This window comes from Rosa chinensis, chromosome 5 (genome assembly GCF_002994745.2).
Source record: "Rosa chinensis cultivar Old Blush chromosome 5, RchiOBHm-V2, whole genome shotgun sequence".
In the NCBI taxonomy this organism is placed as follows: Eukaryota; Viridiplantae; Streptophyta; class Magnoliopsida; order Rosales; family Rosaceae; genus Rosa; species Rosa chinensis.
Window position 1 is genome coordinate 88214729 of NC_037092.1, and position 16764 is coordinate 88231492.

General features: G+C 36.3%; 1 protein-coding gene and 2 long non-coding RNA genes across 11 annotated transcripts in view; 2 read left to right on the forward strand and 1 right to left on the reverse strand.

Moving 5' to 3' along the window:
* Positions 1-1587: 1587 nt before the first annotated feature.
* On the forward strand, positions 1588-4018 carry LOC112165345. The gene is made up of 2 exons (XM_024301840.2): positions 1588-2202; positions 3752-4018. Exons 1-2 carry the CDS (start codon positions 1688-1690, stop codon positions 3753-3755), a joined length of 519 nt encoding a protein of 172 aa, XP_024157608.1. The 5' UTR covers positions 1588-1687; the 3' UTR covers positions 3756-4018.
* LOC112165351 overlaps positions 1593-16764 on the reverse strand; it is a 29965-nt gene continuing 14793 nt past the window's right edge. The window contains exon 2 of the long non-coding RNA XR_002922808.2: positions 1593-1774. This is a non-coding gene — a long non-coding RNA (uncharacterized LOC112165351). The remainder of the gene's footprint in view (positions 1775-16764) is intronic.
* LOC112165349 lies at positions 6708-15910 on the forward strand. Of its 9 annotated transcripts, none has more exons than XR_002922806.2 (13): positions 6708-7100; positions 8175-8240; positions 8666-8861; positions 9980-10062; positions 10223-10889; positions 12210-13093; positions 13196-13289; positions 13376-13504; positions 13636-13784; positions 14225-14264; positions 14869-14969; positions 15119-15456; positions 15573-15910. It is a non-coding gene; the product is annotated as an uncharacterized LOC112165349 (long non-coding RNA). The 9 variants fall into 9 exon arrangements; XR_002922804.2 differs by having other exon boundaries at positions 6709-7100; positions 13376-13556; XR_005810578.1 differs by having other exon boundaries at positions 6712-7100; positions 10223-10286; positions 10694-10889; positions 13196-13556.

Genomic DNA, 16764 nt, shown 5'->3' on the forward strand with positions numbered 1-16764 from the left:
TGAATTACCTAACATGTAATTTTCAGGGGGAATCGAAATCAGGGGGAGTATCCTGAAGCATACCCACTTGACCATCGTGTACTCTTTTTGTCCTTCGTCCAGGGTTATTTTGTCCCATTGGGTTTTGTTACCTGGCAGGGTTTTAACGAGGCACATCTTTAGCATGGTTACCCCAATTATAGTACATCCTAAAGATGCTTTGATTTGACATATATGCATTTGCTCATCTTTTCCCTTCGACCACGGGTTTCTCCCACTGGGTTTACCGGGCAAGGTTTTGGTGTAGCAACTCTAATGCATCCCTCTCGTAGACATACTATCTACTTATGATGCTGATAAGAAGACTTCACCTATCTCTATTGTGATACAACTACTCCACATTCACGCACGTTGTTCTCTTTTTCTCCTTCGACCAATGTTGTTTTTCTCCCACAGGTTTTTTATTACTTGGCAAGGTTTTTGATGAGGCAACTTAGAAGCGCTCAGCCTAGGCAACACTATTGACATGAAATATCCATGGGGAGTGTTGTAAATAGTTATGGCTAATATCATGTAAATAGATGGAGAGTCATATATGTCTTTCATTATAGATTAGTGATGGATAGGATTGTGAATAGGAGTAATTGACGTTGCTATTAAACGTTGCCTATTTGTATACATCATGTACTCCTATATAAACCCCCTCATGGTGAGATGAATAGACACACTCTATCTCCATGCGCCCAAACTCTCTCTTTTTCTGAAACACTTTTGTTTTCATTTTACAACATTTATTTAATATTTCATTATTTTTATATAAAGCACGTACAGTCTTATTGATTAACAATCAATTCAAAACAAAAAGCAATGTTTTAACAGAGAAAAGTATCGAAACATGTAGCTTAGCTAATATGCATTACAATGAAGAATTACGTCGTCTGAATAATTTAGATCATCATTATTCTAAAACACAACCAGCAACAAAAACTAATCTTCTTTTGCTATATTCCTTGACACTTCTTTTCACTATTTCTAGGCTTCTAGCAAGATCAAATCTAAACTTCCACACAAGGAATGGAATCTCACCGCACCAAATTCCCAGGAAAAAATAATAATAAAAATATTGTGAAAACACAATCAATCCAAGAATTCTCAGTTGGGGATTTGAAACCCATAAAGAAATTTGGTCGATCAGGCCTTTCTTTCTTCATAATCTTCTTCTACAAAATGCTATCTCTTTCACCTCTCCACCCATTTCCTCCAAAACTCGTTCTTACTTGCTGTAGATTCACTTTCTCTTCTTTAACTCCGAAGGTCTCAACCTTTACACCCAAAGGCCATGTTTGTTTCCCGAAAAGTGAGCATTGGAAAAGGACTTTCCACCAACCAAACATGGTCTAAGCTCCAACCTTTTCCCAACTCACTTTCTCTGCTGTATCATTTCATTTCGATTTTAGATGACCAAGAAAGAACCAAATTTTGATTCTTTTTTTTTTTTTTGAGAGATCCAAATTTTGATTCTAGTAAAATATAATTGACTAAAGAAAAAAATAAATAAATAAGTCTTTTACAATTTACATCATAATACGGCAGTGCTCACTATTGGAAAACAATTTTCTTCCCATCTTTACCCTTACTTCGCTTCTGTTCCCCTGTTCTTCCCAAAGTCAATTCCCCACCACTCTTCTTCTCCTATAGCTCATCATCAATGGCCTCATCCATCACCCAAATCTCTCTCTACCTTCTACTCCTAACCCTCTTCTCAGAAACCCAATTATCTCAATCCCTCAGAGACCTCAAACCCAACCCCAACCGTCCATCCACCTCGCTCCAATCAATCACAGACGTCCATGACCTCCTCCCCAAGTACGGCCTCCCAAGGGGACTGTTACCCGACAACGTAAGATCCTACACTCTCTCCGACGATGGAACCTTCGAGATCCATCTCGAAAACCCATGTTATGTTCACTTTGATCAGTTGGTGTACTACAACAAGAACATCAAAGGGAAGCTGAGTTTTGGCTCTGTTTCCGATGTGTCGGGGATCCAAGCCAAGAAGCTATTTATTTGGGTTACCGTGACGGGGATGCATATGGAACAAGGGTCTGATTCAGTTGAGTTTTACGTTGGGGCTCTGTCCGAGAAATTGCCTGCTAAACAGTTCGAGGATATTCCTGTATGTAAGAGCAAGGCTTGCCGAGGAGGAGCTAGCGTTGAGTCAATGTGAGGAAAATTTGGATTTTTACTTCGCAAGAAAAATAATGCCTCTGCTGTTTTAGTGTGAATTATATGGGAAAGACTGGATTTTGTGTTTCTGAGATTTCTAATTTGACTTTGAATAGTTGGGCAAAATAAGCAAAAAAACCACAGCCAACATTTACTTCTACTTCAAGTTAAAGACTGAGTTTCTTTTTGTAGAAAATTTGTTATTGTACATTAAGAATGACCTTGGGTTTTAATTATGTCCATATTCTATTAGTTAAGAACTTTGAAAGTTTGAAAACTTCTGGTTTTCTGAGTGATTGAACTTGAATGTGGAAAATGTTTATGCCATTTGTGTTGATAACCAAATCAAAGTATCAAACAAAGGAAAAGGAAGATAATGTTTTCGATTTGTTTTTTAGGTTATTTAGAGTAACAATTGCAGGACCAAGAGATTCTTGTAGTCATTTTAAATTTTTAATAGGAGAATTCTGATGAATTATTTGCTAAATCATCTTGTTGAACCTATGTTATGTCTTTCCTTTCCATATTTCTGAGGTTATGATGAAAAGAAGTTTTTCCATTTTCCTTTCCAATCAAAAACTTGCTTGCTTTGATAAAGACAATCTGTGAGAAGTTTGTAGTGTTTTACTCCAACCCTGCATTTCTAAAGGTTTGGAATCTCAAGTTTCATACTTGCATCATGTATGTCTGTGTGCAATTTTTTATGAAGGCCATAGAAAGGCACTTGACCTATGTATTGCAATGGTTGCTCAAATAGTCGAATCCTATTTCACTCGGTATCACACTATCACTCCCATCTATGATCTAATTCTTAAGGCCAATGCTCATATGGTGGGTTCAGGGTTAGGAGAATAGTTATCAGCCCCATTTTTACCCTCCAAAATGTAAGAAAGTTATCAGCCCCATCTCGTGCCCTGTCTAGGAAGTTTAGGTGATTAGTGAAATCATATCTGGTGTGTCATTATGCTCTTTGTACTGTTGGTCATTGTTTCCCTGAATTAATTGTTTATTTAGTAAAGAATGAAATTGCGCAACGTCTTTTGTCCTTTTTAAGCAAGATATAGTGGAGTAGATATTCTTATTAAAAAAAATAAAAATAAAAAATGATGCCAATAGTTTTTTGAAATTGTTATTTTTGTCATTGATCCTTTAATAAACACTGAGCAGATCATTCTGAGTTAATAAACTTTGGCAGCAGGCATAATCAGCAAATTCTTCAAGGTTTCATATTCATATGTAGATAGGAATGCCTTTGAAGTGAAACCAAGACCAAATTTGCAATTTTTAAGCTCTAAACCTTCTATATCGTGTTGCTATTTGCTGTGAGTAGAAGGCTCTTGCATGAACACCCAGCTTCTTGGCTGAGTGTTTTCTGCTTGAAGAAAATTCTTTAACCCTAATTTACACCGGAGAATGTGTTCCCATTTAAAAGTTAAAAGTGCTTCTTCTTTTTTTTGGTTCCTATCATCTTCCTTTGTGTGATTAGGCTTGAATGAATTATGCTAATCTTTGGTGGACTAATGTAGTTTCCTTAATGGTGTTGCAGGTAGAAATAACTAAAATGGAGTTGGCATTGGAAGAAGAATAAAGTGTGCATATGTTTCTATCTGTTGCAAGAATTTTATGCTAGTTGCTCTCAAGTTCTCTCCACACAAGTGGCCTACAGAAGCAAATATATGTGCATATGAATTTCTTGTTAGTTGCCACAAAAAGAAATAATGTATTGTTATTTCCTCTTGTATGCCAACTACAGGCACTGATCTACACCGTATGAATTATAAGTAAATATACGTGAAAATTTCATGCTTGTCAATGAAAATTTGTGGGAATGTTTTATTATGATTATTACAATAAGAGCAGTAGAGTACTATGTCTACTATCTAACTTCTAAACAACTTTCTCCTCATGCTTGCCATACACTTTGCTATCATCACATGGAACCTGTCTTGTACATTGTCTAGGAAATGGTAATATGCATACCTCCACTTTCTCATAAGCAACAAGGGACAACAGACTCCCCAAAATCCTGTAATGAACCCAATTGCAACAGAAACGTAAAACCATGGAATTTGATGCTCCTTGGTGTTTGCATCTTGGGTGCTCATATCCGGTGCATTAGCTCCCTCTGTTGTCTGACACTTATTTGGAAGTGGGCCACCACAAAGTTGATTCCCCTCAAATGCAGAAGCATTGAAACTTTGGAGTTGAGTGCCTGGTGGTATTGGTCCTCCAAGATTATTGTACGAGACATTGAAACTTGATAAGAAATTAAGACCTGTGAATGATGCCGGGATTTTTCCAGACAAATGGTTCATGGAGAGATCCAGTCTCTCCATATGCTTTAGGTTAGATATCTGGTCTGGAATGTTGCCGTAGAAGTTGTTAGCACTAAGATCTAGCTCTTGGAGAAGCTGCAATTGGCCAATCTCAATAGGTATATTCCCACTAAGGCAATTGTGACTTAGGTATATAACTGGGACAAAAAATAAATAATTGTACTGTTTTGTCACTGCATCAGCACTAGGTTGGAAGTAGACAGGCAGTTCAAGATAAAAACGACCTACTTGAGCTGCAGCTTGTCCAGATACAAACATAGGTAGTGTGCACAATTCCTTTGGAAATTCTCCAGAAAGTTGGTTGAAGTCCAGTATTAAAGTTTGCAGCCTTAGAAGAGTCCCCAACCAACTTGGAATTGAACCTGTGATTCTGTTGCCACTCAGATCCAAGACCTGTAACATTTTCAGCTTCGATAGCCATGAGGGAATTATACCACTAAGGTTACATGAACTCAAATCTAAATGTCGAAGATTTTGAAATCCATTAGAATCCACCATTTCGACACCGTTCGGCATTTCCTCACCTAAAAAACTAGATGCCAAGGAAAGGAATACGAGACGTTTGCAACCCATCAGTATCTTCATTGCCCCTGTCACATTGGTCAAACCTTTGTTCGAACCAAGTGCGAGGAAGGACAGGGATTTCAATGAAAGAATTTCAGGCTGTATTTGAACCTCTAGATTATTGTAATTCACTTGAATTGCTTTCAAGAACTTGCACGAGTAGAGGCTGCTCGGCAAGATACCAGAGAAGTTATTTTTCCGCAAGCCAAGTTTACTAAGTTGGCCAAGTTTGGAAAAATTGAGCATGGAGATATCACCTTCCAAGTTGTTGCTTCCCATACGTAGTTCAACGAGGTTTGTGCAATTCATCAGAGATAGAGGCAATGAACCTTCCAGATAGTTGAAATCAAGGAGTATGTATTTCAACTTGGAGAGCTTCCCAAGATGGAGAGGGAGCACACCACTCAATTGGTTATAGGAGAGGTCAAGGGTTGTAAGGTGGGTGAGGTTGGAAATTCTATCACTCACTGCTCCATACAATGAATTGAGAGGTAGTGAAATCTCTTCAAGTGTGGTAGAATTAAACATATCTTCTGGAAGCGATCCTGACAGGTAATTGTGACCAGCACGGAAGACCTGCAGTTTAGAACACTTCACCAATCCAGAAGATATACTACCATTGAAATTATTGAAGGAAAAATCAAGATGTCGTAACGAGGAAGAAGAAGGACTACAAATAGAGGATGGGATAGGACCTGAAAAGGTGTTGTTACTGACATTGAAACTAGTCAAATTCCAAGCTTGTTGGAAAAAAGAAGATGAAACTGCACCATGCAAACGATTGCTGGAAAGATCCACCATCCGAATATGACTGGATGGTAGAGAAGATGGTAACACTCCAAAAAGAATGTTATAGCTCAAATCTAGGATTTCGAGATCATTCAAGGACAAGAAGAATTCAGTTTGATCTAGAGAACCAGAGAGTGAATTGTGGGAGAGATTCAAGTGAGTGAGATGTGTGAGATTTGCAAGTGATGATGAGGGGAAAATTGCTCCTTTTAGTTTGAGCCCGTTGGAGGGTAATTGCAAATGGGTGACCCAACCATCTCGATTACAAGTAATGCCTTGCCAATTGCAACAATCAGCAGAAGTCCAATTCAACTGAGGAGAAGACAGAGTGAGAGCAAAGAACAGCAGAGAGCTGCGTTCGCTTTGGTTGCAAGCATGAATGTTTTCAAAGATGATATTGGAAGAGAATATCAAGAGTAAGAAGAAAAGGAATGCATTAGCCATTTGGTGATAAAGCTGCACTAGCAAGTTTGTTTGTTGTTTAGACCAGATTTCACTAACGTTTGTATTTATAGTGAACTAAAATAAGGTCGACCAGCATTGTCAAATTAATTGATGATCACTTGAGTTACTAGAAAAATATTAAGTCCATAACCCAGTCTGACCGGCACTAAGAAAGATAAGTATCATTTTCATATAGCTGAACAAATTATTGAAGATATTTTGTCATGGAGTCTGTCTATATCTAAGAAGATATTTTGTCATGGAATTATACATACATACATACATACATCTAAGGACGGTCAGCTGTTCATAGCACTGTTCGTTGTGGTGGAAATTAAATGACGGTTTTGCCCTTTCTTTTTGTCTTTTCATCATTATCAAGAACGATTGATTGAGACAGAGGGTGTGTTTCTGTGATGGAGATCTTGAAATTCACTATTCCAAGCAGGGCTGATGAGAGAGAAAATGAAGGGTGGTGATGTTGCTGCGCCGTTACTCTCTTTAAATCACTCACTGAGTAATTGAGGTTCGTCGGAGACAGACAAAGCACAACATTTTCGGACATCACGATCTCTTCATTATCAAAGGCATTGGCTTGATTTCTGCAATATCGGTGTAGAAATTCATATGTTCCTGATTTATCGTTTGGGCTGTGCGATTGCTTTAGTCAGAGGTGAAGACCTTGCTTACCCGAAATACGATTCCGATGATTCGGTTAAGGATCCGAGTTATAGCACTGTTGAAGAGTAAGGCCAAGGCACGGTGAGTGATGACTGTGAATATTAACTGATTTATGTAGAATTGAAATAAAGAAAGAAGACCTGCATCTTTTTCTTTACCAGATGGAAAGACAGATATTAACTGATAGCACTTCAAGCTCAACTGTATAGTTTTTGACTTTGAAAACATAGTGCAGAAATATGAAAATCTGAAGAATATATATCGATCAATGAGAGTAAAGCTATGTTGTCAGAGAAAATGCTTTTCATTATTTTGTAACAAATACATGAAAATCACTGATCAAATAGATTACTTGATGTCAAAAATCCTTCTCCACCAGATTATAAATACTAAATACTCTATATGCTCACTAATCAAAAAAGGAACATGTAACTGCATCATGATGTTGAGCATGCAATTGATAAAGCATCAGCTAGAGAATCTATGTTTCCACACATTGATCGATAATCCTAAATTGAGAATCTGGACTGACTGCTTTGGGATAGAACCTCTTTCTTCAACAAATATTTAGTATTTACTGAATGAAGTAACAGAGGAGAAGGATTAGTTGGTTGGATTTTTATCTGGTTGATAAAGATTAATTTTTTATGTGTGCTTCTTCCTCCACACATATTATTATGTAAGTTATCCTTGGAATTATGTTATTAGTGAGAGTGCCTATGAGTTAGAACTTGATTAAAGTGTTTAAGAAATGCTGCAAACAGAAGCGACAAATGGTTTAGAATGTCTTGATTTTGCATGGCACACAGTAAGCGAGTATATAATTGTTAATCTGCTCAGACTATTCCATTTGATTTTGAATGTTTGAGATGACCTTTGGAAGCATTTTATCTAGATTTTTTTAACTTATCTTTCAATTTTCTGTTTTCATTGTAGTAACACAACATTGTCTAGGGATTTCAATAAGAGGAATAGTAGGTGGCAGTACTGCTTTGGACTCTTAATTTTTTGATTGTTGTTTTTCGTTTCCTTTGATGCAGTTGTCCTTCTCTTGGGGTAGAGTTGGTCATAACTCTTGCCTCTAGCTCTTTTTACTTTGGATGATTATTTATTTTTGGACCTTTTGCTATGCACTCATACCTGTCCTATTTGCAGGAACAACGATGACAAAAGGGAGGCATTAGATAACCTGGATATAATACTTTTTCCTTTATTTGAAGGGTGAGTAGGTTCTGAATAATGACAAATGCTATGGGAAGTTCTTTGTTAGGATAATATCTTACTTATTGTTATTAATTCTGCATATGTACACACATGTGTTATCTGTCATCATTTTTAAAAATTACTTCTCAAAATGCTAGAGCCTCTTCTGGTAGAAGTTTTACAACTCAGATTAGTGAGCATATGCTTTAACTGTGAGAAAGTTCTAGGCAACAAGCAGGTGAATAAGTACCATGTAGATAATTTCTATGAGAAAGTTTTAATTATATTTATTAATTATTAGCATATGTGCCAATAATTATAGCTGCTGTCGCCTTTTTTGTCAACTATTATATATCTCTATTTAAACCGTTGTCTTTATGATTAACTCTTCAATTAAATAGTTTTGCATTTCTTGGATTGATTAGTTTGTGGTGGATTTGCAGCTTGAGAAAAGAGTGAACGAGGTCGAGCAGTATTACTTGAGGAAAGGCAGTCTGCAACCAACCACTTCGAAGGAGAAAGACAAAGAAACATTTTAATACAATTAAGAAGCAGCAACAAGATGCATCACGTAGGGAAGCCACTGCGGCAAAGAGGATTCGAGATCTGTTGAATAAGTTTTCCGCAATCTTCAAACAGGTATGCACTAACCTCATGATAGGCCACTGATCAATGGATCAACATACTTGGGTATCTGATGATGAAGATATTTGCTTTACATGCCAGGGTTCTGTTAACGTAAATGATTGTTTTGTAACGTAAATGAGTGTTTTATATGTTTGTTAATTACGCTTTCTCTTGATAATATTGTTGAATATTTTGATTTTAAAAGTCAACATCTAAAGTTATTTCCTAGAGAAGGGGGAAACTGAGATGATAAAGTGTTGGGAACAAACCCAAATATGGATGGTGAAATTAAAATGCTATATGTTGTTATCAAGTTTGAAGGATAATGCCAATTTTTCGATGTTCATGTGATTTTCTTACTCCAAGGAATATTTGTTTATATATTTCTTAAAGCTATAGACTGTAATAAGTTGATATTATTACATAATATCAAGGTTGATATTCTGTGATTAGTTGTTCATGTATATCTCTACAATCACAAGCTAAACAGGACAATGTTGATCGTCACTTATAGATTATCTCTTAGATGGATATTAAGTTTCACAAAAAGCAGAGCCAAGGAGCTTATATAATGATGGAATTTTCTCTTGCTGCTAGAAAACTGTGTTCCTTCATATAATGGTTTTTTTTTTTTTTTTATATCTAATATTACTACTGCTGCCTCTATCGGTGAGGGTTACAAACTACATATGCGAGTAGACTTTATCTGTTTTCATGGTTTACTTTGTATAAGGCTTTGCTTTACTTCTTTGATTTAAAGCTTTGCTGCTTCAGAAGTGATGAAAGTATTTGCCCTTGGTTAATCAACAGAAGATCACTATTGTGTGTGAGAGTTTTTCTGGGTTGTCTCCATTTGTTGTTAATCTGTTGATTTGTTTGGAAAGAACCTTTCTTATTGGAAAATCTGTTCTGGGATTGTAGTAGATTGTGATTAGCTCCAACTTGCAGGGATAAAGTGTGAAAGAGATGATCTTTTGTTATGTTTTACCATTTTTGTTATTTGTATTCATGCTTAGATTACGACCATTAGGTGTCGTGAGTTCTTTCTGCCATTTCTTTATCTTAGTAATATGTAGCTGTAAATCATAGAGAACCATCTTTTTAAAAAAGCTTTACATGTTGTTGACAAGGCAAACAGGGCAAAAACAATACTTAATAAGTCAGTAACTGGGAGTGTAGCTGCAGATGGGATGTGCAAGTCACCTTCTAAAGAGTAAGAATTCTACTAATTATGTTGTGCAAGGTTTCGTTTATATAGGTAGGGCCGTACGGGGTTGCACCTTTAAGTTGATAGTGCTGTTACTATGTTTTACTTTATTTCCATTACAACATTTGTTGACTTTTGATCTGATTACCAACATCATCTTTTGTAGGAAATTGAAGCAAATGAGAAGCATAGATATCAACTCCAACTTGAGGAGGCTATTAGTAACATAGGTGCATTTTCTCCCCCAGTATTTGGTTGTTGTTACTTTGCCTTTCTTTTCCTTTTTGTACTCATCAAGTGTTCTATAGCTGGAACAGAACTTTCTGTTTTCGTCAAACTATCAATCTATTACATATAAAATTCATGAAAAAGGAACCAAACCCGCAGCAACGCGCGGACGCTTTTTCTAGTCTATATACTAAACGTCAGTGCACTGTTCCTGACTGTTCATAAGGGACGGAAAGGACGATTCTGTCCTCACTTTATCTTTTTTTACGCCTCTGCCATTCACTCTCTCTTCCTCCCTCTGCCTCTCTCTCTCTTTCACCTAAAACGAATTGTTTCTCCTTTCTCTTGCTCTCCTACTCCCCTCGCTTTGAACCGTATGGATCTTTCAAATTTCAATTGGTTTTTGAAGAAAGCCCAGAAGCTTCAACTTGAAGGCACCAATCAAAGAACACAAGTTTGCAATTGGGAGAGAGAGTTATGCTTAGAAGACGAGGGATTGGGAGAGGGAGTTCTGAGTTTCTGCCATTGGTTGTTGACCGAAGCTAGAATCACAGACTGATCGGAGTTCATTGTTTGCTTGCTTTTGGCCAGGCAAGGTACTGAAGGTAGTGTTTCTTCCTCTTCCTCTGAGCTTTCTCTAATCCGATTATTGCTTGGGTTCTGTCTATTTCTGTGTTTGCCCGATTTCTGGTTCTCCAGTAAATTATGTTGCTGATTCTCGGATGAAATAGGTTTTGTTTATGCAATTTCATGAATTTGAGAGATTTGAGGGAATGAGCATACTATGATTTTTCTTTTCAATTCATTTATGTTGTTGCTTTTATGTGATTTTTTTTTTTTTTTGAATTGTAAATTTTGTTGCATATTTCACTTATTACTGCTACTTCTCATTCAATTGATTTAACCCTTCCACCAGCTGTGTTGAACTTCTGTGGTTTCATTTTCTATAGTTCTCAATTTTTGCATTGTTCTTTTTTCTTTTTTTTTGAAGGACAATTTTTGCATTGTTAATTGGTATAAGAAATTGAAAACATGAATGGAACTCTTTGATTACTCTTTTACAAACATATTGAGATCATGATAATGGTTTGTGTAGAGTCGGTCTGTTATTTGTCAATTACAGAGAGAGCCATAGCAAAAGATACTGAATTTTGAAATTTGTGGTTGCAAACAAGCTATTATAAGTTGCAGTACAATCTTGAGTCTTTTGGTAATGAAGATAGCCTAAATATGTAGGAGAGACACTGCCATTTTTAATTATAGGATAAACCCATCGAGATAGACTTGCTTACATGGGCAGAGTCAGAGTTTTGGGCTACTAGGAGGTCTGGCAGAGAGATTGGCATAGGGCTAATAGCTTAGCTATTGGTTATGCCCTCTCTGGGTTTTGCATATGCTGTACATATGGACCTGTAGCAATTACTATTTTAAAATTTGAATGAGTAACAGCATGGCATTCTTATTAGAGAATTAAATCATTTAGCTTTTATCCTAATATGACATTCTTATTTATGCTTTTGAGTTTTGTTGGTTAAATTTCTGAATTGCTTGGTTCTGCAATCGATGTTCTATGTTTGAGTTAATTCCGAATGGATGCACTTCTTTTCCGTCCTTAGCCTGGCCACTATGGTTCTAAGTGGTAACATATATGCATGATTTGTTAACACAGAGTTGGCAGATGAAATTTTGGACTCCTCACTTTGTTTGCTGGAACAATGTTATCCTTTTTGCTCCTTGCTCATTGATTATATTTCATTAGCTTTTCTCACTGATTATAACTGGTCCTATAACTGATATGTCAATGCTTTTCTCACTGCTTATAATTGACACCAAGTCTCTTCAACTTAATTTAAAATCATGTTGAATTTGAATCTTTTTTAGCAAAGTCTCACACTTGCTTTGCTGGTATCTTCTATTATGTGCAGGAGGAATGTGTTAAATGGTTACAACATGGAGAAGACTGTAAAAGTACTTGGGCTCCCTCCCTCTATGAACTAGAGAACTTCATTTGATTACTATTAGTTGTTAGTTCAGTTAGAAAGCAATTGATAATTGTTATATAACTTGAACGAAGTGATATACCCGCAGTTTAGAAATTCCTAAAACTTCTGTACAATAAGTTAAACTCACACACATAATCGCTAAAGTCTGAAAACATAAAATAAAACACTGACAGTTTCATATGAAGTTTCTGGAAATAGTGATAAATAAAGGAATCTAATCATCAAACTAAAGCCAACAATGTTCACTTATTTCGTACACCATAAAATTGGTTTTACGTGAACAGGTCTGCAAATGTCAATAGCATTGGAAACATATCCTCTTCGATGATCTGAGCAACAAAAGCAATTAAATGGAGTGGTTTAATTAATGAGGCAGAGACATATTACCCTAGAAAAGATATAGATTACTAACTTCAATAACAAACTACCAAAGACAATTCTAAATATACGAAAGACAAACTTACTGTTCACACCTGTTCATTGGGTGTTGAAAAGGCTATTTTGCCCTTGCTTTTCCCCCACAATCTCAGGCTGCCATTGACCTAGGTACTAGATGCTTTCATCGGTTTCTTCTTTCTTCTACGGCCGTATAACCACGATTGACTTCCGTAAAAGTGGTGAGAAGAGAGTGTGATGCGGATAAGAAGGAAAGGGACTGTCGAAAGAGACTCTGAGAGCGAAGAGGCTCTTTTGCTTTAACCACAACACTCCAATAGCTCAAGTGAAACTCGCCTGCAGTCGATTTTTTCTCTTGATTTGACGATGAAGGTCTCTAATCTGACGATCCGTACTATACCTTTTAAAAGGTAATCCCGATGTTAAAAGTTTTCATCTTTTTAAGTTTTTGGCTTCTGGGTTTTAAGAGGTAATCCCGATCTTAAAGTTTCCTCGCCTATCTGCTTGATTAGAAACTTGAAAAACAAACATATTCATAAGAAGCTTGGTTGAGACGGAGGAAGAACAGAGGGACGAGAAGATCGAGGAGGACGAAGATGGAACTGGGTAATCGATTTTCAAGTCCAGTTTGTTCTAATCGATTAAAGTTTTAGATTGTTTGTTTTTGTGGTTTAATTCGGAATTTCTTTCAGGTCTTAAAGATACTCTAGAATGGTTGTCTCCATTGTCCGCAGAAAAAAAAAAAATAAGAGTCCGAATTGGACCTAGGCTTTTCAGCGACAAATGGCTCATTTTGAGTTACGATCGAGCAAATGTCAGAGGTACCGGGCAAAATGTCAGAGGAAGGCTTAATTTTGTGCTCCTCTTATGAAGGTTCTCTATCTAAAGTCAAGTTTCAGATTTCTGTTGTGAAGAAATAGTGTGATTGTATTTATTTCATCATTGATTGCAGGTGTTTCTTGACGATGGGAAGAAAGAGAGGCTCATCAATCAGGATTAGAAGCTTCCCAACCGGCTCTAACTCAATATCGGGTGCTTGGTCCTTTGATAAATGGATGCTCATGGATTGAATTACAACCACTCACTAGCCGAAAGCATCTGGTGAATTTTTCCTTGGACAGTTTATAGAAATCGGTGAATTTTTCTTTTTTGGTCTTTGCTTGCATGTAATTTTTGTTGAATTTGTTCTTCATTTGTTGAGGTAGCCTTCGTGTTCTTTGCTTCTGGGTTTGGATGCTGTATAATAATATCTTTATTCACAATTACTCATCACTTTTACTATGATTCTGGGTATAAAAGTTTCAAAGTACGGAAGACATATGATTGGATGAGCAAAGAATTGAAATTTCATGTCTCGATGGTTTACAATTGCTTTACTGTGCTGAATCGATGCCAAAAAAACAAAGATTTGCAATCTTAGATTCAACCTTAAGGATGTCTTTTCACTCTAATTGTTGTTCATTTTAATTTTTTCTTTAATGGGTATATCTCTACTCTGCTAACAATTTATCTGATTTCTGTTTATTATGGTTGTCTTGCAGTTGGCTAATATTTGGTTGGAGCACAAGGATTCCCTAGCTGGTAATTTTTCTTCATCAATAATGTTTGTGTTGATTCATTGATTTGATTGGTTCCTTTTTCTCCATGCTCATGCCTGAAGGGTAGTGTATATGCAATTATGTGCAGTATATAGTTTGACTAATTGTGTGTATTATACCCATTAGAAATCAGTGCTGTTTGGCTTTTCTATCTGTTTGGCAGCCATTCGTTCACACACCCAGAAGCTAGGAAGAAACCTCTTATTTTTGTTATTCGATATTTTCCTTTTTGATTTACAAGCTCTTATGTAAATTGTTTATCAATTTTCTTTTGCTATCGATTTTTGCTATATGGTAAATATATAATAATGGTTAGATTAGCCACTGCAAAGTTGGAATCTGTTTCGCATTTAGATTGAGGCTAATCTGTATTCTTTATTTGTAGAAATTTCTTTTGGTATAAGGTAGTCTTATGTATTTGATGTGTGCTACATATATGCATTTTTTTATTTCATGTAAAGCTATGTCTGAAGATTAGATACTTCGTAGGGTTTAGAGGGTTGGTAATCTATTGATAGAACTTTTATATTATGCAATTGGGTGCTTAAGTTGATTTTGAATAAATTTTTACCTGCGTAAACATACAGGAGCACTACTTTTGGCCTTAAGGCAACATTGTTCTGGAGAAATTTGAGAGGAGGTGGCATGAAGTAACAAACCAAGTAGGGGAACATATCTACCAATTCTGGTAATGTTCAGAAGATACTTTTATTTATTTTTAGTCTGTAACTATGGAACTTATCAATTGTATTTGGTTTGCAATTGATAAATTGATACTATAGTGATGCTGCAGTTCGACTATGCCATTTTAAAAACAGTTGGTCTACGTTGATGCAGTTGCATAATTTACTATTCCTGAGCTGAACATCGCTGACCAACCAAAATGGTGGAAAAGAAGTGTTCCGAAGTGCTTTAGATCAAGCTGGAGATAGAGTAGGTGTTGTTCAATTCTATGGAAAGCACTGTCTCTGGATTTTGAGCAATGGAAGAACTGTATGCGGTAGTGATTCTGTTTGGAAGGCCTTGATTTTTTATGCCAAAAGTTGTGAATGCTTCTTTAATGCTGATCAACACAATGATTTGGCAACGCCATAGTAGACGTAAAGAAAATGTTGGACCAATTTCATGAGTTGCCCAATGCCAACAGCATAATTTTCAAAAACGCTAGATGCAAGGTAAAGGACTTGATGTTATTTGTTTTTATATCCTATGTTTTCCCCTTTAATTTCCAAGAATTTCATACCACATGGTCCATATTTGTACTGATGTTAGATTATTTGGTTATACACAGGTGCTTTTTAGTATTAACTTTTTGAAGTTATTCAAGAATCTGATGTCGGCCTGTTCTTCTACTGAAGCAGTCATGTGGCTAAAGACCCAAGAAGCGCAGTGTACAGAGAAGTTGTAGTAGCTCTTGACTAATCTTGAAGAAACTTAAGGTTAAATCTCATTGTTTGCACAACAGACTATTGGAAAGAAAATGAGATAATGTTAAAGGTCTGAGATGTATTGCTATTGCAAAGAATATGAGATAATGTTAAAGGTCTGAGATGTATTGCCTCTAGAGGATATCCCAAAGTTGGAATATCTCTTAGATACACACATAAAATCATTTTTATTGATCTCGCAGCATCGCGCGAGGAGCACTATCTAGTATATACTCAATAGAAACTAGAATAACTTCAATGGAAAAAAAATGAGCTGACGAAACCAAAAGCCGTATGCTGAAGAGCCTTGTTGAACATATCAGGCAAAAGTAACCAGATAAGAAAAAGGTAATAGTTTTCCAGTATGTCTTGGGACATTCTCCAAGGATTGGAACTACATAAGTAATTTAAACAGATCAGGTCATCTTCCTACCACTCAAAATATTTATGTAACTACCAAATATGGACAACCAACGTTATAGGAAGTAAAAGGAATTACCAGTAGTAAGTACTGGGAATATAAGCAGGACAAGACGCTTTGAAATACACTAAACCTCCTTTGAAGAAGAATTAGAAGTAAACAAAAGCCAATTATTACATAACAAGTAGGACACAGAATCAACTTGGAGAACTTACATTCAATAGTTCAATATACCACGTGATCCCGAACTACTGGGCACAGAAGAGAATGTAGTTTAACAGAAGCCAGAGGCTGCTAGAATATTTGAGTTCCTGTGTTCAAATTTTGGTCTATTTTATAAAGACCTTGATCAAATCCCTGAGCTCTAGGTAAATAGGATCAGCCCTGCTCCACCCCGTGGAAGCAAACATGTTACTACTGACCCCATTAGTCAATCATAGTTACGATTAATGAATACACAAGGCAGAATTCCAAATCTAATCAAAGAGTGAGTTACTAAAGAAAGTATGGTATTTTCAATGTTTGTGAACATATATGGCCACATTATTATACTTGCATAGCTGCTGCTGACACTAGGCCAATAACCTCAATATACAACACTTTTTACACAACGAAAAAAAAAATTCCGTTGTGTG

Bases quoted from the DNA above. Each gene is read 5' to 3' on its own strand.
- LOC112165345 (XM_024301840.2), top strand. From the start codon at position 1,688: ATGGCCTCATCCATCACCCAAATCTCTCTCTACCTTCTACTCCTAACC.